At 34.6% G+C, this 27,099-nt stretch overlaps 3 protein-coding genes and 1 long non-coding RNA gene across 14 annotated transcripts in view; 1 reads left to right on the forward strand and 3 right to left on the reverse strand.

Moving 5' to 3' along the window:
• Positions 1-27,099, forward strand: part of LOC149485087 (uncharacterized) — a 200,850-nt gene that overhangs the window by 90,567 nt on the left and 83,184 nt on the right. The gene's annotated exons all lie outside the window — the stretch shown is intronic.
• On the reverse strand, positions 1,259-12,156 carry Orc2 (origin recognition complex subunit 2). 8 transcript variants are annotated; one of them, XM_089699803.1, is made up of 10 exons: positions 12,013-12,133; positions 7,461-7,606; positions 6,548-6,808; positions 6,172-6,348; positions 5,727-5,930; positions 5,295-5,383; positions 3,583-3,735; positions 2,620-3,154; positions 1,868-2,101; positions 1,259-1,489 (listed from the first exon to the last, which is right to left on the reverse strand). In XM_089699803.1, exons 3-10 carry the CDS (start codon positions 6,594-6,596, stop codon positions 1,293-1,295), a joined length of 1,638 nt encoding a protein of 545 aa, XP_089555929.1. In that variant the 5' UTR covers positions 6,597-6,808; positions 7,461-7,606; positions 12,013-12,133; the 3' UTR covers positions 1,259-1,292. The 8 variants fall into 8 exon arrangements, with proteins under 8 accessions (XP_089555929.1, XP_089555930.1, XP_089555931.1 ...); XM_089699804.1 differs by having other exon boundaries at positions 7,461-7,616; positions 12,013-12,111; XM_089699805.1 differs by lacking the exon at positions 7,461-7,606 and having other exon boundaries at positions 12,085-12,156.
• LOC149485092 (uncharacterized) lies at positions 10,289-12,003 on the reverse strand. The gene has a single exon (XM_089699825.1). The coding sequence runs from the start codon at positions 11,990-11,992 to the stop codon at positions 10,595-10,597; it is 1,398 nt and encodes a 465-aa protein (XP_089555951.1). The 5' UTR covers positions 11,993-12,003; the 3' UTR covers positions 10,289-10,594.
• Positions 20,997-27,099, reverse strand: part of rdx (BTB/POZ and MATH domain-containing protein rdx) — a 42,914-nt gene continuing 36,811 nt past the window's right edge. For 3 of the 4 annotated variants that reach the window (XM_089699833.1, XM_089699832.1, XM_089699830.1), the window contains 4 exons: positions 24,783-25,024; positions 24,105-24,283; positions 22,825-22,967; positions 20,997-21,619 (listed from right to left, as the gene is read on the reverse strand). In XM_089699833.1, the coding sequence (XP_089555959.1) occupies positions 21,466-21,619; positions 22,825-22,967; positions 24,105-24,283; positions 24,783-25,024 (718 nt within the window). In that variant the 3' untranslated portion in view covers positions 20,997-21,465. The remainder of the gene's footprint in view (positions 21,620-22,824; positions 22,968-24,104; positions 24,284-24,782; positions 25,025-27,099) is intronic. The other variant, XM_089699831.1, reaches the window with a different exon arrangement.

A 27,099-nucleotide genomic window follows, 5' to 3' on the forward strand; every position in this document is an offset into this window, starting at 1 on the left:
GTACATTGAATATCACCTGTAGTTGTCATTCGTGAGATTGTTCCATCCAAGAAGCTTTTATCTAATACACTGGAGATTGCACTATGACCATTAACTTGAAAATATGACGTTGAATGACGCCTGTATGTTTTTTTATCCCTTTCACACCTAACTTGGCAAGTGTGCAAGGGATAAAAAAACATACAGGCGTCATTCAACATCATATTTTCTTGTTACAAGTTAATGGTCATAGTGCAATCTCCAGTGTATTAGATATAAGCTTCTTGGTTCCATCTAATGAGGCTCTGTCTTGTTACCGCGTGGACTTTTAACCGTTGATGGAATATTTTATCATCATAAATCATGTGATGTCTGTTGTGTGAAATTTGGAGTTTGTTGTCCGACAAGTTGATGTTTCGATTGAATTGTTTATGTAATAATTTTTTATTCTATTGACATGCTTAATTTTAGTCTAATCATTGAAATGAAAGTGCATGATTTTAGAATTAAATAGCTCTCAAAATCTACAATTTAAATGTTTAACTTAGAATTAAGTAAATAAACTTGGATAAATTAAAATATATGATGTGCCCTCATTCCTTTAATTACAAAATTCCGATGTGGGGATTTCCGCCTGTATATTCAGTAGACATTGTGATCATAAACATATTGTTTCTATGAAAAAATATTCCCATTTTCTATAAAGTTGTAAAATTCTAGTGAATTTGTTGGTTTATCTTTTGTTGATTCTAATACGACAAAAATGTCTTATAATACAGAATAAATTTTGTCAATTACAAGTTTATTTTTTACAAAATACGATAATGATGTATAAAATGAAATTTTAGGCAAACAACATGATACAGAACCCACATTGAAATGGGTTTCGTGTGCCAGTAAATTTGTAATCTCACTAATGATAACGATGCTCATCAGTTTTACATAGAAACACCAACGGGCGTAGATAATAATTAATAAAATCATATTTAGACTAAATTGTCGAACATCTGATGAGTTCAGAGAATATTTTTCTACACTATTTTTTAAATATTAAAAGAGCAATTTATGCACGTATGTATAATATCAATGATAATTTATGAAATGTTTGGTTGATGCATCATGGTGAAAGTGCCAGATATGTTGAAGAGAATTTTAGTTAATAATTTTATTGTATTATGTAAGTCATTAAGTTTAAGTAATTTACAACTTGGCCTGTTGATATATATTATATAATCCTATTAAGACTTTATTTCTGGGATTGTAAAATAAAAGATAAATACAATATTAATTGTTTTATTCACACATGCATTCCTTCATTGATTCTGTTCCAAAAACTGTTGCAATAAGGCGCTTTCTATAGGAATAACTAGATTTTCGCTGCCATCCAGTGTTCGTTTTATTTTCACGAGTTTATGATCCAAGAATTCTGTAAGTTGAGCTCTCAATGCCAACTCGGAACTTACTAAGAATTGTTCTCTTGACTTGGAGTACAGGTCCCTGAATGCCAGACCTGTAAAAATAATGGTAAAAATTAACTTTTATTAAACATGCTTAATGTATACCTGAGACCAATAACTTGCCTGTATGTATAAAGGCTTGTGATTCTTCACAGAGGTGCAAATAAAAAAATAAATGTGACATTCAAATTTACAAGGCACTATCTATTATAATAAGGTTATCATATTATAAAACATCTTCGATTAAAGGTTAATCTATCTGCTAGTTTAACTTTGATATTACCAAAATCATGATACATATCAAGTTTTTTGATAATTGAAAATAGATAGCTGAAGGTATCATGCACACATTGAAACAAGTATTTTATGAAGTTTTGAATACAGTAATACCTATAATATTAAATTTATAATACAGTTGAAAGAAATGGTACCTTGATAATGCGCCTGCTTCTGGTTTTCGAGCTGATATTCAATAATAATATTAAATATTCCTCTAGCATTGGTTGTGAGGGATTGATAGACACTTTTCAATGAAGACAATTGTAAGGCACCACTCCTTTGGGTCATGAGAGAGTTTTCGAAAGACGTCTCTTCTGTGTATGGTAAGAACGTTGTTACATCCCACCATGTGAAGTTGAACTTACTTAGCTTAGAGTGGTCCCATACTGAAATAAATGTTAATTATAATATTAAATTGATATTTACTGTGACTGTATTATCTACTAAGTTGAAATAACAATATAGCAGTAAGTGTACTGCCCTGTATTTTATTTTATGACTTGGGTGAAGAATTACATACTTTCTATTATATAAATATAAATTATGCTGAACTAAAATTAACCAAAAAGTTGATGTTGATGTCAAGAGTTACCAAACAAACTTGGTATTTTTTTTAATAAGATATAGTTATTATTATACTAGATTTCCGCCCGCGTATTCAAAGAAAAAGAGTTCCCGTTCTTGTGGGATTATTGGGATAAAATTTAGCCTATGTCTTATTCTGGGTCTTCAGCTACTTACATACCAAATTTCATAGTAATTGGTTCAGTAGTATTTGCGTAAAAGAGTAACCAAAATCCATCCATACATCCTCACAAACTTTAGTATAGGTATATAATTTTAGTAGGATTTATTTCATCTTGAATTACTTTAATATTAGTTATAATAATATTTATATACTTACACAGTGGAGCATTTATATGATCTATAGTTGCTATTGTATGTACATTTTTCAATTGTGAGATCCCAGCTAGAACCGATTGAGCCTTGCTATTCCGCAACATTGTTCCATCAATATTATGTATAATTAAAAATAAATCAGTCTCATTTTCACTTAATTGGCTATCAATTATCCGTATGACATCACTAGTATTCGAAGGAACATGAGTATTGCCTAAAAGATCAACGACTATGGCTTCTAGAACATTTTTGATGGTAAGACTTGGGAAAAATCCATTTATTACAATACAAGGAGTGCTTTGTAGTTTCTCTTGTTGAAATTTGTGTAATATGGAACGTTTTGATCCTATTCCATAGAGAATAATGTTGAAATTTTCGCTTAATACATAGAGCCATCTGTCGAATAAATAGTCGTAGCTCTTCATCAAGTCTTTTATACAAGTTTGATGTTGTTCTGATATGTGCACATCTATATCCTTTATGTTATCATTCAAATTCATATTCTTTAGTCTTGATAAAGTGTGGTCTGATGTGGTTATCTGAAATACAATACCATTTATTGATTAAAACTGAATATTATTACAATTTCATATAGGTGTTTGAATAGGTAATATACAGGACAATCTAAAGTTTATAAAATACTTGCTATTCATCCCAGTTCCGCTCAAGTTTATTTGTGATAAAAGTAAAAAATAGCCCATAAGGGCTGATTTTTAAATCTTTAGTTAAAACTTATTCGTCGAATAATGTATAAAACTACCATTTTAAAGACGTATTCTAATTGCCTGTATTTCACAGTTTACGTGACATTTTAATATTATCGTGTAATACTTTATTGGACGGATAAGTTTTATCCAAACATTGAAAAAACGGCCCTAAGTAGAAATAATGTTTATCTACTGATGCAAGAATTATAAAATGAGTCTAGTAGTTTTGGAACTTATTTAGAAGAAAGATGACAATTTACCTTTTTACTAGAATGCATCATGAAATAATTATCTGGTGTTACTATATATTCTGAATCTTTTTGTTTCATCCTATTGCCTCTGTTTCTAACAGGTTTAGATATTTGTTGCGGTTGTTCTTCAATCTCAGACTCGGATTTTGATGAAGCTTCACTCTGTAAAGTATAAAATATACTGTTAAATATAAATGTAATGTCATAATATTATAGTCAGTTTAAAAATAATAATAGTTTAAAAAAACTAAAAAACACGCTTTTGATAGAAAATCGAACTAAAAAAATTTTATCAAATTAGTGTATTGTCATCGGTCCTCAATAAATCTACAAAGTTTGAACGAAATCTGGCCGTTTAAAGTGGGTCAAAATCGCGCCCAAAGAAGTCGGTTACAAACAAACATACAGGTGAAGCTAATATAAAGCGTGTAATATTGGAAAATAAATTCAGCAGCAGTACAATCTTTACTTAAATTATTCGAAAATTGATGGTTGTTCTATCTTGACTTGGACCTTTATTATTTCTTACCAATATTTGAAATTTCATGCAAAAATAGATGGGGGCTTTTTATGATCACATATAAGAAATAAATGAATGGAGTATGGAAATTTGTATGAAGAAAAACTGCTGCAAAAACTTGCCAGAAATTTGATTCACTCAGTCAATCTATTTGCTAAAAGCTGTATTCGTAATATTGTAGCCAATCAGACATTGGGAACTTTGGGTCAATTTTAGCTTGCAAGATTATATAACAAACTAGCTATGCCACGCGGTTTCACCCGCATTGCTCTGCTCCCGTTGGTCTTAGGGTGATGATATATAGCCTACAGCCTTCCTTGATAAATGGGCTATCTAACACCGAAATAATTTTTTAAATCGGACCAGTACTTCCTGAGATTAGCGCGTTCAAACAAACAAACTCTTCAGCTTTATAATCTTATATATAAAAATGAATCGCAAAATGTGTTGGTAAGCGCATAACTCGAGAACGGCTGAACCGATTTCGATAATTCTTTTTTTATTATATTCCTTGAAGTACGAGGATGGTTTTTATGTAGAGAAAACGTAAATATGTACCACGGGCGAAGCCGGGGCGGACCGCTAGTATTAGTATAGATTTAAAGCCAAGTCAAATAAAAGCTAATAAAAATTTGAGTACTGTACCTAAAAATCTGTCCACCCACTCTTTATCTGAGCATAAAGGCTAAATATGTTTAATTGCTTAATTTGTATATTTACTTATATAAATGCTATAAGTATTGCCTATAGAATGCATTGCATAATTGCATTGCATTCCACTCACAAATTTGCCCATGAAGTCAAAAGTAAATTATACAGGGTGTCCCACCGTCGGTATTCCTGGAGGTTATAGTTTTGCATACGCGCATTACATAATTTCAGATGCATTTTTTTTTCAAGTAGATGAATTCTTAAAACTTTGTGTACACCCATAACAAGCAACCCGCCCAACTTTGCCACCCGCACGTGAGCTATCGTTTAATATTATGTTTTCATAGACAAAATGCTCACATTAGAATAGCGTTATATGCCGGCTGCGCAAAGCTAGAGAAGAAAACATGTATTTTTAGGAAAAATACTGTAAAAAAATTTTGGCGTAATTTTGTTGTTTAAATATTTTTTATGTGATCAGTGTATGCAAGGGCTATGCTTGTCATGTACACACAAGGGAAAACTTTGTTTTATAATATTATGTACTTGCCTCTTCATCACTTTTATCAGGTACAAAATCACTGCTACTGCCAGAGAAATCACTGTCACCACTGTCTGAACCTACTTCTTGGATTATTCCTGGAAATTCAGAATCAACATTTTAAAATATATTTGGTAATTATTTAATGATAATGGTAATTTGAATAATTTCTAATATAGATAAGTACATTTATTTGTCGGATGTTTAAAATAACACAAAATATAGTTCACACAATTTCATTTTAATATGATTTAACCAAAAGGAATAAGTAATTAATAATTACTATAATATAGGTTTTTATTGCATAGTTATCAGTTTCCTCAGCTGAACTTATTAAATTTAAGATTCAATTAGAAACCCAAATAGTAAAATACAGATAAATATGTCAACATTATTGAAATGCTTATTTCATTATTAAATTAAATTTTAATTATTATTTACTTTTCTTCAACAAGCTGACAACTTGCTTAGGTGTAGCTTCAACTTTATTCATGTTTATGCTTTTTCTTGGAGTTTTCATAGGACTGCTTATTGAAGGAGAATTTCCAATAGCTGCTTTGACCTTGTTTTGGAGACCAAGTCTTGAATATCGGGATTGAAATTTATACATGTCTTGACCCTCTACATCATCACTACCAAATAGAGCTGAAAAAGATTTATTAAGAGTTAATTATACTTATTTCCATTGTATAATAAATGAGTCTGTTAAAAATATTATGAACATAAATATAATGATTTAATCCATCAGGCCCCGGAATCACAGACACAATAGAAAATCTATTGTGTCGTGGCCCGATCGGGCCGTTCGGGGTTCAATGGGTTAAAACGAGAAATTGTGAATATAAGAGAAGTATTTTAATTCAATGAAATAAAATGAAAAACTAACCTTTAGATTTCTGTACGGGAGTTTCAACCTGAAATTCTTCATCTGAGCTTATAATATCATTAACAGTTTGTCGTTTTACCGGGGATTTTTCGAAAAATTCGCTGTACCTTTTTGGTGTACTTCTATGCCTGGTGGCTCTTCTCGGGGTGGTTGGCACATTTTCTTCCTTATTTTCTGCTTTAAAATGGAAAAACTTTAGTGACAATTCTTCACATAGGTACAATACGACCAACGTAACTTGGCGGGCCTGAACATAGCCTCTGCGAGCTTTCGCGCATGTACACTCGTAAAAAGAAGTGTTATAGTATGTATATAAATTAAACGTGTTAAGTTTTTAAGAAAAAATATTCCAAAGAAATTCTAAAAACATTCAAACCATCGTCGTCCTTTCCAAGAATAAAGGTTAACTTTAAATGCTTAGACATTATTATAATTTAAAACACTGCACAATTAATTGTTATTTATTAAAGTTTATTAATATTTAATACAAAAATAAATAAATAAACTTCAATTCAATTCAATTTATTTTATAAATGGCAGTGCTGCGTTGCCACAATTTTGCCAATGTCACGTTGTGGATAGTTTTACATCTCATAGATTTATAAGAAACTGAAATGTATCAGTCAAGCGCAGATATCTACAACAAAAAAATGACACACACAATATATAGAAATTCCCAACACCAGGTTAATTTAATTGTTATAAAGGACGAACAGTAAACTATGTACAAAGTATAACATAAAAACTAAAATTTACAATATTTGGACGCTTGATAAATATTCACAGTTTTATTTTGTTAGAGATAATAAATTTAGATATAACATAAACAAATCGAGTACTAATTAATGAGAGGAGGGATTTCATGTTCGTAGGACGAGGAACGGTAGGGGGAAGGTTATCATATAGGGAAGAATTTTTTGTACAGTTAAAAAAGATATGGTCCAGGTCAGCTTCATCAATACCACATTCACAAATTGAGTTGTCCCTCACCCTGATTTTTGCTAGATGCACTGGAGTACTTGCGTGGCCTAGTCGAATACGGCAGATCGTAGAGGTAACACCTTTGGGGATGTCCTTATATTTAAAAAACCATGGTTTTGGAGGAATATCATTTTGTATAGAGCGGTAGAATTTGCCCTTACTTCTACTTGACGTAGACCAAAAATCCTTCCATGTTTCAAAAAGTCTAGGGCGCGCAAGTGCAACAATGTCATGTGAGTATGTAAGTTCATGAGTCTCTGATGATATATTAATGGCTGCTTTAGCACACAGGTCGGCGGACTCATTACCTGTGATACCACTGTGACCAGGAATCCAAGCCAAGGTAACATCAATATCATTTACTTTGCACTCTAACAGGACTTCTTTTAATTTAATAATTACAGGATATTTCACCTTTGAACGAAATTGATTAGAAGTCAATGCCTGTAAACAACTTTTGGAGTCTGTGAAAATAATCGATTTAGTCAGCTTATGAGATAGGACGTAGAGTACCGCTTCTAACAGAGCTAAAGCCTCGCCCACAAAGGTAGATGTTACTGGAGGGCATTTACGGCACAACATAATGGCAAATTTTGGCATCCAGACAGCTATACCCACGTTTTCAATATCAGAGGTTTTTGAAGCATCAGTGAAAATTGGAGTCCATCCATTCCAATTTTCAGCTAAAATGCTGTTGAATTTATGATTGGCGTCGGGGGATTGTTTTGAAATTTTAAAAAATTCAATATTTGGGCGAAAAAGAAGGGATTCAAAAGGAGAGCAAAAGATAGGATTGGAGGGGGATTTATACAAAGTATAGGGTAATGCTAAAATAAATGAGTAGGATTTTAAGAGGGGGAACGCTGAGTTATTGTCAACTAAACCATGTAAAATTTGTAATCTAGCAAGGAGAGGATGGGAAGAATTTTGAAAAAGTTTCCAAATAAATCTATCACACAAGTACTGTTTCCTAAAATGAAGAGGGGGGTCACCGGATTCTATTTGTAAGGCGTTAATTGCTGTGGATCTCATAGCACCTAGAATAATCCTCAAGCATTTAGATTGGATTCTGTCCCAAACTTGATTGCCGGCCTTATTACATGGTTCCAATAAAAATGAAGCATAATCAAAGTGGCTACGGACCACAGCATTATACAGGAGCTTCTGAGAGAAAGGGTGCGCGCCCCAGCTAACTCCAGACAACGCGCGCAAAACGTTAACGCCTTTCTCACATTTCTTAGCAATGTAATTTGAATGGACTAATCCAGTCATTCTGGAATCTAAATATACTCCTAAAAATTTTACATTATCATGAAAAGGGAAGGGATCATTATTATAAAAAAGGTTTAAAGGAGGAACTAATCTTTTGCGGGTGAAAATTACACAAGAGCTTTTTGAGACGGATAAAGATAGGCCATGTGGGTGTAACCACTCATGTAGGTAGTAGAGCGCACTATTTAAATTACATTCTATTTCAGATATAGAGGATGAACTGCAGTATAACGCAATATCGTCGGCATATTGTAGGATGTTGCAAAAACTATTTACTGATGACTCCAAATCATAGGTGTACAGGCTATATAAAAGGGGGCTTAACACAGATCCTTGCGGGAGACCTTTCCAAATGGATCTAGGAGAGCTTAAAGATCCATCAACTCTTACTTGGATTGATCTGCACATAAGAAGATTGCAAATGAACCTTGTTAACCTCTCGGGGATACTCAGCTGATGCAATTTTTGCCTGAGTATTGGAAGAATAACATTGTCATAAGCACCTTCAATATCTAGAAAGACTCCAGCAAGGAACTGCTTTTTTTTAAAGGAAATTTGGATATCAGTAGTGAGGACGGCAATACTATCTAAAGTGCTAAATCCCTTGCGGAACCCAAATTGAGATTTAGCCAGGATATTGTTATTTTCAACAAACCATTCTAGCCGGTTTTTTAATAAAATTTCCGTTATTTTACATAGAGTGGAGGACAGGGCAATTGGGCGGTAGCTGTTAGGGTCTGATGGGTTCTTGTTTGGTTTAAGGATAGGGATTACAATTTGGGTTTTCCAGGATGGAGGAATGAAGCCGGTGGAAAGGAAATAATTTACTAAATCAAGAAATAATACCTTAGTCTTTTCTGTTGATTGGACTAAAAATGAGTAGGGAATTTCATCAATACCAGGAGATGAATCTTTGAGTCCATCAAGGGCACATAAGAGTTCATCCATGGAAAAAGGCGAGTCTAGGTTATTTGTGGGAGGGAGAAAGGAGGGTGAGGAGGGAAATAGGTCAGAGGCAGGGACGGTGGTAGGAGCTAATTTATTTATAAACTCATCTAACCAAAGGGAGGTATTGTTAGAGGTTAAGGAAATTGGGGAATATGACTTTCTAAACCTTTTAATTTGTTTCCAGACTAGAGAAGGAGGGGTTTTAGGAGAGAGGGATTCACAAAAATTTAGCCATCCAGAACGCTTTTTGGAGTTAAGAATTTTTTTCGCATTAGCTGAAATCTTTTTAAAGTTTAGGAAATTTTCTGGTGTCATACTAGAAATGTATACTTTTTCCGCATCAGATCTTTGGCGAACAATATCTGTACATTCCTGATCCCACCAAGGAGTAGAGGGTTTATAATGAGATGGTTTTTTCTGAGGGATATTAGCATTGGCAGATGAAAGGATGGAGGATTCAAACTGGGAATAAACAAGCAATACATTATTAAATGAAATAGGGGGAATAAGATTAATTTTATTTTCTAAAGAGTATGAATAATTATACCAATTAGCTTTAGACAGGTGGAATTTTAGAGACGGAACATATTGAGCTTCGGGGATGTTATGATCAAAGGAGAGGAGGATAGGAAAATGATCACTCCCATGGGAATCTGGGAGAGTGGACCAATTACAGGACAGAGATAAGGAGGGGGAAGACAAGGACAAATCAACAACACTTTTAGGATTTTGATTAGGTAAAACAATATGAGTAGGGGAGCCATTGTTTAAAATGCATAAGTTGAGATCATCAAACAGTTCTAATAGAGATACAGCAAATAGGTCGGATTTATGGGAGCCCCATGAGGTGTGATGGGCATTAAAATCTCCCAAAATTAAAATAGGATGGGGGAGAGAGGACAATATGTAGTACAAATCAGGAATTAAAGAGGAACAAGGTTTCGAGATATATATAGATAAAACAGTAAAATCAAAAACTTTTGCTGCAACAGCATTGATATCCTCACTATGATTGGGAATAGGGATTTGGGAGAAGGGGATACATCTTTTAATAATCAGAGCAGCACCGGCATAACCGTCGGCTCTGTCATTGCGTAAGCACACATAATTAGGGATGGTAAAACGAGTCTTAGGAACTAACCACGACTCAGATATGGCAAATATCACAGGGTCGTATTCGTTAATAAGGCTGATGATTGAATGTTTCTTTGGTCGAACGCTTCTAGCATTCCATTGTATCAGGCTCTTCGGAGCCATTATTTAATCTAATAGTGTCAAGAATTCTGAATAACATTTCTTTCACGTTGTGCGGTAAGTCGACATCACTACATGTTTTAATGATGTCATAGAAAAATGTCAGGCAGGAGATGAGGACGTTGCTCTCTCTTTGAGATCTGGTAATAGGGGAAGTGCCAGATAAGGCACACCCGTTTTGCGGTTCTAGTTGGGGATCTCGAACAATGTTATTATGGGTTGCTTTATCATAGCCTTTTCCAAGAGGAGCTCTAGGACGAGGCATATAGAAAACGGTTTTCTTATAAGAGGACGAGGTAGGGGAAGAGGGCGGATTTTGAGAAGAGTATGTAATTGAAGAAGAAGGGGTTTGACGGGTTGCATCAGCAAAGGATTTGCGGGACATAGGGAAACGTAGGGAGGCTTCGGAGTAAGAAATGTTTTCCTCAGACATAATATGTTTTATATTTTTTTGTCTTGAGTGTTCAGGACACACTGGGTCCGTAGCAAGATGGGAACCTGAACAACTGATGCATGAAGCGGCAGACTCAGAAACATTGCAATCACTGCCATCATGGTCCTTTGCACACCGGAAGCAGCGAGGTTTTGATCGGCACTGGGATTTGATATGCCCAAACCTGCAGCACTTCCGGCATTGTATAGTTGGAAGTTGGTATTTCTCAATAATTAAGGAGGATTTATATAGGTAGACTCTATCGGGTAATTTTTGTCCTTGTAAAGTTAGGACAACAGTGGTCGTCGGAATCCACTCAGTAGTTTCATCAGTTTTTCGTTTTCGGTTGAGTCTACGGGCCTTTAACACCATTCCGAACCCTTGGGGAATCTCTAGAGCTTCTACACATTCTTGCATGGAAATGTCAGTAGGAACTCCTCTAACTATTCCCATGCGAGAAAAATTATACGTGGGGATGGATGCAGTAAGATTGTTATTACTCAATATTGGGTTATGACAAAACTTGTTGGCGTCATCAGCATTAGAGAATTCAACAGAGACTCGATTCCTACCTATCTTTTTAATGCCATCACGTTTAATATTATTAATACCATTAGTAACTAACAGTTGGCCTACCTTTACAGATCTCAAAGTTGAACCAGAGGCAAGATCAGTTTCATTTTTACATAAGTGGACAAGGAATGGGCCAGTGTCTGCTTCGGAATACCTTCTTTCACCTTCAGATAACATAGGGTGGGTATAAACTGTCTGGATAGATGCCGCTATAGGATTATTATCCAAGGAAGTTTTTTTTAGTTTTGGAAGGTTTGAAATATCATCGTCCAAATGCCTTTTGTGAGGAAGGCGAGTCTGTACATTTTGGGAGGGATCGTTAGGATCAGGAGGATCCGGCGGATCCGGAGGGATATCCATACTTAGATTAGTTTACTTACCACTAAACACTATACAATACAACCACCACCAATAAAAACAAAAAAAAATCGTAGCTTGAATGAAATATACACCAAATAGAAAACTATAATGAAAAATTTTTCGATAACACGTGCTTTCACTACCACAAACAAGCATCGACCATGAAAATAAACTTTACAGAACAAATATTGTAAATAGAACACGCGCCAAAACAAACTTCAAATTCAAAGGCACATTTCAAATATTTTTGACAGTGACAGTGACGTTAAAGATAGATAATAAAAGAATAATGTAATATTATGTAGTTTTAAAACTTTAAACTTAGAGTATATAATATTACAGTAGTATAGAGCGCGTGTATTGCACAAATTTCTTAGTGCACATCGTAGGCAGACCGCAGATGAGCTATAGATACTATATAGATGTGTGTGTGACCAATAGGGATGGGTAGGTATCAATTGCGTGTTGAGCTATCGATAAGTTATGTAAATAAATATGTATCATAAGTAAATTTTATGTTCATTATGTTATTAAAGGAGAAAATATCAGAAAAACATGTAGACTTCTTAAATAATAATGTTAATAAAATAAAAGTGCAATTTTTTTTAATAATAAATCAAACAATATTAAGTAATAATGTTTTAAAAATGTTAAATAAAAATAAGAAATAATTAATGATTTAAAATGATAATATATTAAATAATATTAACATTTTTTTATTTAATTTTATCCATTCTACTATAAAATGTTCAAAATCAATTTAGCGGTTCAGAAAATATATCGTAACATTACATACTTTACATTTACATTAAAATACATTCGCATTCATAATATAAGAAAGTCTATAATACAAAACACACCACAAATTTATTTATAATACATTATAAAAGAGTTTTAATTTTAAAGTTAAATAAATAATTTGTTAGAAAATAGTTCTTCTAGTAAACTTTATATCGAGTACGGCGTTGGTCAGGTCACATCACTACGATCACGTGGCGGCAGTGAGGCGCGCGAGCGAGCCTGCGCGTGTCTGCCTCCCACCTCCTCTTCACCCCCGCGATGCTAGATTTATTTTCATAAAAATAAGTATAACAATCGACTTACTGATGAAATGTGATAATGGATTTCAATTTTGTGTATTTTATAGTATCGTTTTTGCAAGATAGAACTGCATATTTCACCATGTTTATTCGTAAATATGAATAAAATTCCAGAGCAACGCACTTCGTCAGCACTCAACCACGACTACGAGCGCGCGCGGCGGGAACGTCGTGTTGTTCCCACCTGTGCCTACTGTTCCCACTTGGTTATTCGCACTCTATAGATACTATATATACTCTAAGACTTTAAATGGCAAATATATGGCAAACCTCCAAGAATTATTTTATTTTAAAATGGTTTTAATCTTTATTGTAGGAAGTAGGATCAAAGGATCAAGGATCAACTTTAATAATGATGCTTTTGATGAATTGAAGATAAATGCTCCCAATAAACGAAATATATTAAAAGGAATTAAATTTATATTATAAAAATCATATTTTATCTTAAAACTAGCTGTGCACCGCGGTTTTACCCGCATTGCTCCGCTTCTGTTGGTCTTAGCGAGATGATATACAGCTTACCAATCATTTACCAATAGCCTTCCTCGATAAATGGGCTATCTAACACTGAAATAATTTTTCATCAGAATTCAAAAGAATTGAAAATCGGACCAGTAGTTCCTGAGATTAGCGCGTTCAAACAAACAAACAAACTCTTCAGCTTTTATAATATCAGTATTCAGTATAAATATTATAAAAATCGAAAAAGATGTTAAATAGGTCTAAAATTGTACCTTTGCACCCGTAGCTTAGGCCTACGTGGATGCAGGAAATTTTGTGAATTCCATACTTAGTAAAAAGATAACGTCCCCGTCGAGCAATAATTACTAACCCGAGATAATAATACTTATGTAAATTTTACAATTTTATTGATGATATTTTAGAATCCTATTTCGCGATAGTTCTGTCTAACTCATGTTTTCCTAGCAATCATAGATTCCATTGTAAAAAGCGTGAAAGATCTAATTGCTAATTTTATATTATGAAATTGAAAATAAGTATAATGTATGTACCTATATCATACTAAAATTATGTAGATAACTAAAACACTACTTTTGCTATAATAAATAAATAACAAAACGCTAAAACTGTTTTGTGATTTCTTTCTCCCGTTTATTTTTCATTCATACATTTAGGTATATTATTTTATAGTCACTAAAATGTTTAGGTACTTTCAATAATAGAAGGTAATTGTGATGAGAAAGCAATAAATTAAGCAAGTCAATATTTAATTCATGGTTTGTTCTAAATTTTGAGAAATTTCATGCGCTTCTTATTAAAGTGAAATATCATCCAAGCATTTATTTTTTTACCAAGAATATTCTATATGGATTTAGTAATTATTTTTTCTGATTTTCCCTTATTGGTGAAAAATAAAACCTTCGTCCGGATTTTTTTTTTTAATCTATATTTAAAATTAAGATGATATCGCTCATTTGCTTCTATAACGTGACAAAGTCAAAATCTCAATTGTTGGGAAAACGCATTTGAAAGTTTAAAATTCCTGTAACTTTTTAATTATTATGCTTAGACTCTAAGCTTAGACTATTCAGCTCAATATAACATATTAAAACGTTCTCGTTTTTTTGAATCAAATTATATTCAGAACAATAAGTCAATTATTAAATTTATTATGATTATTTATTCCAGAAAGGGCCCTTCTTGTTGCGTTTTTCTTGTAAAAAGTGTGCAGTATTGCGTTACAAACAGATATGTACCATTCTTCTTGAAAAAAAAAAAGAATAATAATCTAAAACTTTACAAGTTATGTCGTATTGTTACGTTTTATTGATAATTCAGTAATCTAAATGTATGGGAAATTTTAATTTAGACGTGTTACTGTAGTAGAAATATTTTTATTTTTGTATTTTGTTTTACAAAATGAAAGATATTTTTGCGAAGTTATTGTGTAACTTTCTCTGAAATACAAGTAATATACATATTTAAAAAAAAATTATACAATTATAACCAGACATTAATATTTGTTGTTTTACTTTTACTCACAACCGTTGGCAATTATAATATTACGACCCGCCCCGAATTCGCACGGGTGCAATCCTGATACTAAATCTGTAATATCTTCGAAAATATTTAGTAAAGCGCCATATAGATCTATATATTAAATCAACAATGTATAATTGGATAAGGATTAATGCTGTATTGGTTAAAATCGCTTCTAAAATTACCCATTACTTTTCCTAAATCAAATAATAAACATATTAGCAAAACAAATCACAGGTACTTGTTTCGAGACAGCTTCTTGATCTCTCCTAAATTCCAGTAATCTCTATTTCACGTTCTTCGGAAAAAAAAAATTGACACTTGAAAATGCAGGTTTCCTTGCAGGATTCTCTTTTAGTTGACGGGGCGGCACAGTTTTTTTGTGATGCTTTCGATTCGTAGGACTGTCCTGCATTTTAAACTGATTTGTAATTTTTTTTTTCATTTTTCTTTATTCACTGGTCTTTTTTCCCTCATTTATGCTAGAAAATAAATTAATTGTTTAATTCATTAGTAATTCGAGAATCAGTATGATCTTTTAATTTTTCTAGCATAAGTGAATGTTCATTATTTCCTGGGACAAGATTTACAATCTTCCTTCATTTCTTCATCAGACCTTCAGACCTTTCATCTGAAAAATAAATTAAGTAATCAGACAACATTTTTATCATTTATAATGCAACATTGTAGTGTATTCGTTGTAAAAATGTATTATTTTTCATGAAAAATGTGTTAACTTGAGATAACCAACATAAAGACAAAACATTTTGTACTTTTATTATCAACTGTAACGGAACATATTAAATTAACCAACAAAAAACATTGTTCATTTCAGCAACAACGGGACATTCCTATGTAAACCGTAGCATGCGAATACTATTTTTACTACAATAATGACCCACATGCAAATGTCCCGTTATAGTTGAAAATATAAATCACTAAAAAAACAAAAAGCTGTACTTACCTTTCAGCAAAACCGTGACACAATAAGCTGTTACGATTTTACCGCAATCGGGCAGCAGTTTCTCGTTCGTTCTCAAGGGAGTAGCAACAACTGACATGAACCGTTCTTGCATTAAATTCAAGAGCCTAAAGAGATTTCGCTAAACCGATAGTCGCCGACCTTTTCCCTCATAACTCGGTCATTTTTGGAGCTAGAAATATCGCGTTTTAGCAGAAAGTAGAGCGCGATGCGCCGGATTCTACTGTGTCATTATTCCATAACGATACATATGCTCGTTAACACGTTCTTGTCGCAAATGAGCGATATTATCACTTCTTATCAGTTGATTCAATTAAATAGATCATTATAGAAATATACATAAAAACACGGTGAAATAAAAATCCAATATAATATTACATCATTTCATTTATTTCCTCAACTTATTGAAAATTTCGAAAATCACAGTTATTACTTCTGACAATTGTTTTGTAACTATCATATTACATGACAACAGCTGCCAGCTATTATGGGTAGTGGGTACAAAATGGTATTATAAACTTTATTGGCCGCAGTATTACTTACATATTGGCTTGTAATCCTATTATATATAATTATTGGTACATCTCCCTTCAGTTACATACGAACCGTGAACATTTCCATTAATAGGCAACAGTTATTACTTAATATTTAAATAGGAATAAGACTGATAAAGTTTAAAAAATAGATTTTTCATTAATGAGCGGAGGTGAGCATAAATGAAGTGTGTTTTTATTATTACATGACTTGGAAGGACAAGAAAAACTGACAAACAAACCAACAACATAAATATCAATTATTTGCAATTAAAAAGACAAGTTTGCCAATTCAAACGAAAAGCTTACACTTTGTTAAATACTATTATAAACTTACAAATGAAAATCACAATATGTCCTTGGAATAACACCAACAAACTCAGACAAATAATATGGTGTTGTCTGCATTAGCTTACGTTTTAGTACTTAGATATTACATTTTAATGGTGGGATCGTAGATCATCTATATACAACACCAACAATTTCAATAGACTTATTACAATCACTCGAGTCACCTAACTTCTAAACCAATGTCACATAGTTTTTTACAGCGAATTTTTAGTATTTCGGTCAAAGGTAAAAGGCGATTTCGCTACTGAACTCACATGACCTGAATGTAGACAATAATGTATAAAACTATGTTACACAACTTTATTTATTTATTTATTTATTAATTCTTTATTGCTTGCTATTGAGAGTTACAATAAAACTTAACCTAGGAATACATACAAACAATTGGCGGTCTTATCGCTATGCAGCGATTTCTTCCAGACAACCAGACGTACGGAGAGAAATTAAATTAAAGGAAAGGAGTAGGGCAGAGCAATTAGCAAAAATATATAATATAAGTATTAACATAATATAGCTATAACACAGACACAATAATATAAAATTTACATAATAAATAAATACAATATGATACATATACATTAAATACATATACATTTACAATCGAATAAAAAAAAAATACATAATAGTAAACATAACGGAGTATATAATATTAAGTACAGCAAGAAAGGTGATAATTGCGTAACATTACTTTAAAACTATTTAAGGACTGTGCATTCTTTATAGGTCCAGGTAAAGCATTCCACAATTTGATTGCCTGAACGGTAAACGAATTATCGTAGAAGCTTGTGAGATGTGGTGGCATTCGTAGTCGAAGCATTTCGGTAGACCGAACAAGTACATCGTTGTTGCCTCTAAACACAAATTTTTCTTTAAGATATTCCGGCATTTTTGGACAAAACAGAACCTGGTAAAGAAGATGCAGCACGTGTGCATCCCGGCGAAATCGGATCGGTAGCCATTTGAGTTTAGACCGAAACTCAGATACGTGGTCGTATTTCCGTAGACCAAATATGAATCGTATACAAAGATTTTGTAGACGATCAAGCTTGTTTAATTGGTCCACGGTGATATTGACAAAACTTACATCGGCGTAGTCGAGTATGGGCAAGAGAAGGGATTGTGCTAACAGAATTTTGGTTGGGAGAGGGAGGAAATTTTGTAAGCGTCGCAAAGAAGCAACTGTGGCATAAACTTTCTTACTTACCTGTTTGATGTGATGCCTCCAGGATAGAGTATTATCGAAGTATACCCCAAGGTTCCTTACAGTTTCGCTATAGGGAATTGCGATACCGTCAACGATAATAGGCGGGAGGTTCACCCAATTAACCCTTGCAATTAAAGAAGGACTACCAATAATTATAACCTGAGTTTTTAACGGATTTACTTTCAGGCCATATGCCGAGCTCCAAGTTAAAATGCTATGCAAATCCTTGTTAGTTGAATTGATAGCCTGGTGTAAATCGTCAAGGGTTGATTGGGTGTAGACTTGGAGATCGTCAGCATACATGTGGTAGTCGCATGAAAGTTTACTTGAAATAGTGTTAATGAAAATGGAAAATAGTAAGGGGGACAAGACCCCGCCTTGAGGAACACCAGCACTGACATCACACCACGATGATACAACCTCATCTATGCATATTCGCTGACGTCGCCCGTGTAAATAACTAGAGAACCAGTCAACTACAGGAGTCGATATGTTGAGGCAGCGCAGTAGACTTAGAAGCACATCATGGTCCACAGTGTTAAAAGCATTACTAAAATCTAGTAATGTTAAGACAGTGAGCTTCTTATTGTCCATCCCGTATCGAATGTCGTCGGTAATCTTGACTAGTGCAGTGGTCGTACTATGACCGGAGCGGAAACCGGATTGGAAAGGATTAAGAAGATTGTGCAGGTTGAGGAACCGTTGCAGTTGTTCGTGCACTAATCTTTCAAGGATTTTTGAAAGAAATGTCAGGATAGATATAGGACGGTAGTCAGAATAGGAGGATGGATTAATTTTCTTGGGCAAAGGTATAACATGGGAATCTTTCCAAGACTTAGGAAATGTACTTGAGGATAAAGAAAAGTTAAGGATGTTTGTTATGGCAGGAATTACGAGGTCTAGGATAGGAAGGATCATTTTACGACCAATACCGTCACAACCAACCGCATTCGACGCAATGGACAATATGCTGCGTCTAACATCACACTCGGCAAACTGCTTAAACACAAAGGGGGGGAAATCCAGTGCTGGTGTTTCTGAAACCGATTTTAATGTCATTTGCTTATTTATATTATTAAATACACAATGTGGATTGGAAAAATACTGATTCAGCAGTTCAAGATTTATGTTGGCAGTATTTGACACATTGCGTTGCTTACCAATGCCTAAGGTTTTTAGAAATTTCCATATTACAGGGGGATCACCACTCTCGACAGAAGCATGGAAATAACGTCTTTGTGCGTCCCTACAACATGTATTACAACGATTCCTTATCTTGTGATATTTCTCTCGACTCGCATCAGAATTCACACGCTTAAATTTGGCCTTGGCACGAGCTTTGGCCTTCAATAAAGTTTTCAATTCTTCCGTAAGCCAGGGCGCAGGAAGATGCTTCACTTTTATTCTTCTAAACGGTGCATGCACATCGTAAAGGTTCGTTAAGCAGGTGTTAAAATAGGAGACCTTTTCGTCTAGAGACGTGGAAGTTAGGAGAGGAGACCAATTAATCTTACGGGCTTCGTTTTGGAGCGCATTGTTATCTATACTGTTAAAATTGCGCCGCAAGATAGTTTTGGGCTTATCTTTTGGTGGACGGATATTATATGATAAATATAGGAGATGGTGGTGGGAAAATATGTCAGCAGGGAGTTGTCCGTGTTTGCACACCAGATCGGGAGAGGAGGTAATGATTACGTCGAGGAGAGAAGGAGCACAGTTCGGGAGGTGGTGAGTGGCATCGAGTGGAAGGAGACTAAGGTTATGCGTGTCAACTAAAGTTAAAAATTTTTTGGAACGACTATCTTTCCTTAAGAGGCAAGTATTGAAGTCTCCCATAAATATACATTTATCAAATAAAGGTATGTATTTATCAAAGGTAGCGTCTAAGGAGGAAAAGTAATCAATTAGCAGGGAGGGACTATAGAAAACGCCAAGGAGTATTTTGGAATGGGATAGGATAACTTCAAGGAGAAGATGTAGATTTATGTAGATTTATTGCATTCAATTACCACGCTACTTCAAGTATGATCAAAAGTGCTACATTTTAACATTTCTAACAATACTTCATTCATATAAAAACCATTTTAAGATACAATTACTAATAAAATAACTTGTAAACAAGCTCAAATATTGTTTTCTTGGTGTGTTAGCCAATACAAGTAAATCCTTTACAATCGAATATTTCATGACATAGACAGGTTTAAAATATACATTATACTGAATACAAGCAATAATTTACATTAAAACATAACCATAAAAACATTCACAGAAACGACATACATAAAATAGTTTAATAAATCCAAGACTACTTGGAAAATCTACAACGCGCAAAAAGCGTCCAGCATTTAATGTACATAATATTAAAATGTAATCAATAAGAGCGGTGCACTAAACCGCATGAGAAATAAACACATTAGGACCGAATATTGTCTTGAGATCAATCAAAGTGAACAAGAATCCGCAGATTCACTACACACACATACGAACACAACCACCGGCCAATCTCACACTAGTCTATGATACTTGTACGCGATACGGAGAGTATAAAACTATAGCTACGTCACGGACAGAGCTACGGGCTACGTCCCGGACAGAGCTACGGGCTACGTCCCGGACAGAGCTACGGGCTACGTCCCGGACAGAGCTACGGGCTACGTCCCGGACAGAGCTACGGGCTACGTCCCGGACAGAGCTACGGGCTACGTCCCGGACAGAGCTACGGGCTACGTCCCGGACAGAGCTACGGGCTACGGCAGTCGCGTCAATTCCGTTGCACATGTCGACCCACCCACGATGGACATTCTGCCTTTGATAACTCACGAGTCGATATTTGTTGAAAGACTATTAGAGAAACAATCAGTTTCTTGGACCTAAATTCCACATAAAAATTTTCTTTCACTCGTGTATTTTGCTGTGCTATGCGCTTTTCATTGCAATTTCAGTAGTGGGTGAGCGGTTAATCAATCTTGCTACTGAACACTTTTTACATACTCCCACAGTGTATAACCATGAAGCAACCTTGCCACACTACTTAATCCCGACGTATACAATCCGACTAGTTCACGCTACGTACAAACTCAATGTACACGTAGTGTTGCACTCCCTTCGGACTAGTTCTCAAGCATGCACGTGCTCCAATGTTCTGTATCCGTATAGTTCCATCAGTCCGTCTATCCGGCGTAGAATTCGAATATCGCGCCGTCCGCGTCGGGCGTGTCTTTGGTATAGAGGCGGGTGAGGCGCGGGGGTCGCGGCGGTCTGGCGGGCCGCGGGCGGGCGGGGGGCGGCGGGCCGGCGGGCCACTAGGCCTGCTTGACGCGCTTGCGCGGCGGGCCGATGGGCGGGATCTGCTGCTGCTGCGTGGCGAGCGCGCGGAACGCCTCCGCGATGAGGTGCGGGTGCGACGAGATCATGTTCTTCCAGCCCGTCGTGTCCATCACGTCCGTCGCGTGACTCCTGAAACACACCGGCGCACACTCAAACAAATGCCACGGGACTAGCTGACGCGGTAGCGAGCTTGCATGATTGTGTTGTAAATCTCTAATGACTATTATATTCATGACCAGAGTTTATTTATCACAAGTGTTTATGTATTCTACGTAATTATAATAAGGGTGCACTCACACACATCAGTCACCGTCAAGTCACCGATGACTGATCGGTGACGGTTTGTGTACGTATCCACAAACACCAGTCACCGTCATGTTGTCCGTCAGTCACGTCGCCGGTTTGACTGAATCATTGAACACATACATCAGGTTAGTCAGTGATTAGACGTGTGTCACGCTAGAGAACATGTAGCAATTGACGGTAGCACGACGCTGACTGAACTGAGACGTGACGGCACCGGGTGAGTGGGGATAAAAGTATGGTACATGTATGGAAAGATTATTTGACGTGCCTGACCGGGGACGTCACTGATAGATTTCGTGCCGGCGACTGTCGTGTGGGAACAGAGTCATACTAGAACTATTGATACATATTTTTTTTTAATCCTGTCCGGTGACGTGCCGTGACGGTGACTGATGTGTGTGAGTGCACCCTAATTCTACAAAAATCAGGTGTTTTATTACAATAATAACCGTTGAACAATTAACTTTTATTTTATTGTATTCATCTAGGTTATAATCTAATATCTAATATATATTATAAAGGCGAAAGTTTGTAAGGATGTATGGATGTTTGTTACTCTTTCACGTAAAAACTACTGAACCGATTACAATGAAATTTAGCACACATATAGAGGGTAACTTGGATTAACACATAGGATTGCTTTTATCCCGGAAATCCCACGAGAACGGGAACTATGCGGGTTTTCCTTTGCAAACGCGGGCGAAGCCGCGAGCGGAATCTAGTCTTCCATATGAGTCATTCTAATTACAGAATAATTTGGAATGTATAAATTTATATGGTGCTTTGGCATTGATTGAAGTTTAACCATCAAATGATCTGGTAGCAAAGTCAAATTAAAAAAATGCAATAAAAATGTTATAATATGTCATTTCTAACATAATATGATATCCAAACACCCTTGAGATCTATTCTTAGTACAAACGCGCGAGCGTATAATCCATCAAAATAACATTCTATTTATCATTTGAAATCCTTCCTGTTCATAAAACGCAATCTTATCATACAAAAATAAAGATAACGGGACTGACGTGTTAATGAAGTCGATGGTTTGTGCCTTCAGTTGGTCCGCAGAATGTAGATCGGCCAGTATGAGTGTGTCCGCGGCCGTTTCTACCGATAAACTTAAACAGAGAGCCTCTTCGCACATCACTTTTAATCTGTCCAGTGCGTACTGCAAAAAAAAAAGAATGTTTATTAGAAATTAATTTATATTGGACTTATTGTTTCTTATTAATTATTTTCACTTGCTAACCACATCATTCAAAACCTTATGGATACATTCTTATATGCGAAATTAGAGAAGCAGTACCAAAAATTTCCCTTAAAATAGAACTCATGTATAACATTTTTATTTGCTATTTTTATATGTATTTATGTACAAGGCAACTTCCACTCCTTTACCTACTTTTCATGACCTAAATTCGAGGAAATTTTAAACCAAAATTATAATTTCATCTTGCTTCGACATCGCTAAAAGGAGGTCCAATTATTCCACATCATTGAATAACAAGAGCAACCCTTTTGAATTGACCAATTTATATAAAATTACAAAACGATATATCCATATACCCTCAAATATATTATTTAGGGCAACTTCGGCCACTACATTGTTGCTTGTACCGAAAATTAAGCTTTCACACAGAAGATTGGTAAAAGCTAAAATTACTTAGCCTACTTTCTCTTTGGCTATAATGTTTTCATTTACCTTCTTAAAGATGTACATTGGGCAATACGTTCGCAACAAATTATGCAATATATCATTGCATGTGTGTCGCTTTGTTTATAGGACACTTTTGAATACATAGTATTGCACGCAACATTGTCTGTATTTACTTTGAAATATGTATATTGTATAATCATGTTTAATCTACTGAATGTAGGTTCACCAGATTAGACGAGAAAGTGGTAACTTTCGCATTCTATTATGCTGCTAATCTTAATTAATGTTAAATATTCAAGTTTGTATTGTTGTATGTAAGTAAATATTAACGAACGATGAAACTAAGTATGTACTTATTATCAAATTTTCGATAAATTTTCAACTTTTAATTTTAGTTTACTTAAATCATACAATTTCAATAATGATATGACATTATACCTTTTTTTATTATTTTTCATTTCATATTAAGTAATATTTATCACTATAATTTTATTTTTACATGTTTATACGGAAGATATTTGCCCACTCTTACGAACAGTCTATCCAGATTAAAAGTTTAAAAATTATTTTTATTAAATTTACCATTTAACCACAATTTGATCACACTTTTTTTACATTTTTTCAATAGTTTACTAGTTAGGAATATACCTTATCCGCGGCCGCCAACAGATCGTCGGCCATCTTGTCCAAGTTGGGCGCGCGGTCCGTGTATATGAAGCGCAGCATTTCTCTCAACACCTCGTGGTCCACGTCCGTGATGTCCACCCGGTTGCGTTTCCGTTCCTCCATCTCGTGTTCGAACATCGCCGCGAACACTGGACTCCGCGCTGGAATAAGATTAGTTAACGTTTAAATAAAGGGTTGACTAATATAATTGAGACTTTGTATTTTAAATACTTAAATAATAAATCTTAGTACAAACAAACAAACGAAAATACTTTATTGTGCACCACAGAGAGTAAGTAAGGACACAATACATTAATTAATAAAAGAGCACAACAGGCGGTCTTATCGCTCAGACAGCGATCTCTTCCAGACAATCTGGTGGACAAGGAAACACAGTGCAAAAGTAATAAAAAAAAAGTTAGTAGTTAGATTTTCCACACTATTCAGGAAAAAAACATCTTTAATAAATTCCTACAATAAGAATAATTATTTACGATGTAAAATAATAAATGCATTATAATTTATAATACATACGTTGTATTTTTTACTTATGATTTTCTGAAGGTTGTTATTGAAATAAGAAAATTTTAGAAATCATCTAGAATTTTTTTTTGTTTAACTTAGCAATCAAATTGATATCAATTAGATTTTTTTTCTCACCTGCCAGTATCGCCTTGTGCGCTTGAAACTCCCGCCCGCCGACCGCTAGCGTGACGTCAGAGAACCGTTCGCTGTCGAACAGCGCGCCGAGATCGTCCGACAACCGGCACTCGGGCACTTTGAACTGCACCACGTTACTCTGCCCGCTGATGTTTATACTGTCCGCTACAACTGACACCTCGCAGAATATCGTCAACTTGTCCTCGGGCAGGAGACCGTTCGCCTCGTCCAATAGGAAGTCCCTGGAATGGCGGGTAAATGAAAATTAGTTATCTGTGTACACAAACATTTCAATGTTGGTGTGTATTACATCAAAATAACAGTTTTTTAGCCAAAACTGTCTCTAATCTAGCTATCCGGAACGGATTGGAACGTCAATATCAATTTTGACTGGACTTTCATTACTTTTACATTGGAAAAAATATATTAACAGGTTTGCAAGCAAATAAACCTCATTTATCGCGAACGATTTGCGGACGCTGACGCCTAGTGTCTCTATCTAAGTAATTCAACTAGATAAACTACGTTACGAAATATGTCAATATGTCACGTGAGAATTTCCACACTTTCTGGAAGATGTTATCAACGAGTACGTTGTATGAGGAATTCTATCATATCTCTAGCCTTTCTACTTCCTGCCCTACAATCGTATTCTGATTCGAGCCCATTTGAGCTTGCCGACACATTCGCAACTAATTAGCGCGGCTTATTTGCTAATTATCACGCAACACGTTTTGCGCCTGTTCCCTCGCGACTTGTCAACAATAACCTTATTCAGCAGCATATTTATAATTTATGTTTAACAGTAAATTATACATAGTAAATGGTAATTGACACGTATCAGTATTCAATAGTAAGTCACATTGTATCCTATTTTAAATACAAAGTTGTGTGTTACAAATTGTTTTATAAACATAATATGTAACAGTAATAATGAACATGTATATTGTATACGTATAAATAAATAATTAATAAACGGAAAATTTCAATAGCTGCCACGAACTTTTTTGCGTAAGTATAATAATTCTGTTCGCGGAAGAAATTATAACGGTTTCGAGTGGTCGATAAGTAACTTTGATAAAATAAACGGTATGTAGATTGAATGATCGAATATCAAATTTTTAATGTTACGTAAGGTCAAAATCACAAAAAACTTTACGGTGTATATATTTCGCACAATTTAGAAAAATCTACATTCCTATTTGAATAAAATGAGAACTTGACGACCTCCGTGATAAACCAAGTTAAAAAACCTAAGATTTCGAAAACATAATCGTAAAGCATTGACATAATAATAAAGATGGTGAAGATAATAGTTTATATTTAAGTACAAAAAATTATTTACAAAAAACTATAAGGATACTGAATTAACAAAAAGCCAGAAACCAAAAAGATTTATTTTAATTACATTTTCATTTTTCAAATCTCTTCACTTGTAAACATTTCCTACAGTTTTTTTTTAAATAACTATATGAAAATTTGTGTACCAGTTACCACCTTAATAATTTATCACTTATTCATTTAATTAAGCGAGTTTTAATCTTATCTTAATATATATAAATCTCGTGTCACAATGTTTGTCCTCAATGGACTCCTAAACCACTTAACCGATTATAATAAAATTCGCACACCATGTGCAGTTCGATCCAACTTGGGAGATAGGATAGTTTAAACATGTAGGTACCACGGGCGAAGCCGGGGCGGACCGCTAGTCATATTATAAAGTCAAGTCTATAAAACTGTTGTGGTTGATGACAAGAGAATAAAAAGATTTGCAAACAAAATAATCTCGGTTGTAACTTGTAATATCCATTAACAGCATTACTATTTTAACGATACTTAAACATTTAATTATGTTCGATTCAATCTATAAATGATAGATTATTATCTAAAGCGAAGTATGCAATACGCGTGTTTATCAGCGAATGCGCAGGTTTATAATAGCATTGCGCAATTGATAAGAAGCTAAAGCGATTGCGGTTATTAGGATAGCTAATGTTTGCAGTACTGCATAATCCGAACTACAAACCTGATTTCGCAGTAATTGAGATGTATACCGTTATTGTAATGATCTCGGATTTTGCAATTTCCTCCATTGTTAGAACGAATCAAATAAATTTAATGATTTGAACAATTGGCAGGGACAAAATATAGACAAATATGTTTATTTTATTATAATATGTAACGTCTACAGTACAATTTGTTAGAGGAAAAAGCGTTTGATATCCTTATCGTTGTTACAATGTTCACAATATGTGGATTCCATAATTAACCTTACATTCTGTAATGCCTGTCACGATATATATTTCATACTAGC

Source organism: Colias philodice, chromosome 10 (genome assembly GCF_061535455.1).
Source record: "Colias philodice isolate Cphi_HAF_F1 chromosome 10, ilColPhil1 Martin Lab GWU primary, whole genome shotgun sequence".
NCBI classification, from domain to species: domain Eukaryota; kingdom Metazoa; phylum Arthropoda; class Insecta; order Lepidoptera; family Pieridae; genus Colias; species Colias philodice.

What these genes read in the sequence shown, in the direction of transcription:
- Orc2 (XM_089699805.1), bottom strand. Translation starts at nt 6,596, where the DNA reads ATGTCTAAGCATTTAAAGTTAACCTTTATTCTTGGAAAGGACGACGAT. An exon ending in TCCCGTACAGAAATCTAAAG is followed by an intron (nt 5,931 to 6,171) that starts GTTAGTTTTTCA and finishes AATCTTTTTCAG; the next exon opens with CTCTATTTGGTAGTGATGAT. An exon ending in GAAGCAGGCGCATTATCAAG is followed by an intron (nt 1,490 to 1,867) that starts GTACCATTTCTT and finishes TTATTTTTACAG; the next exon opens with GTCTGGCATTCAGGGACCTG.
- LOC149485092 (XM_089699825.1), bottom strand. Translation starts at nt 11,992, where the DNA reads ATGGATATCCCTCCGGATCCGCCGGATCCTCCTGATCCTAACGATCCC.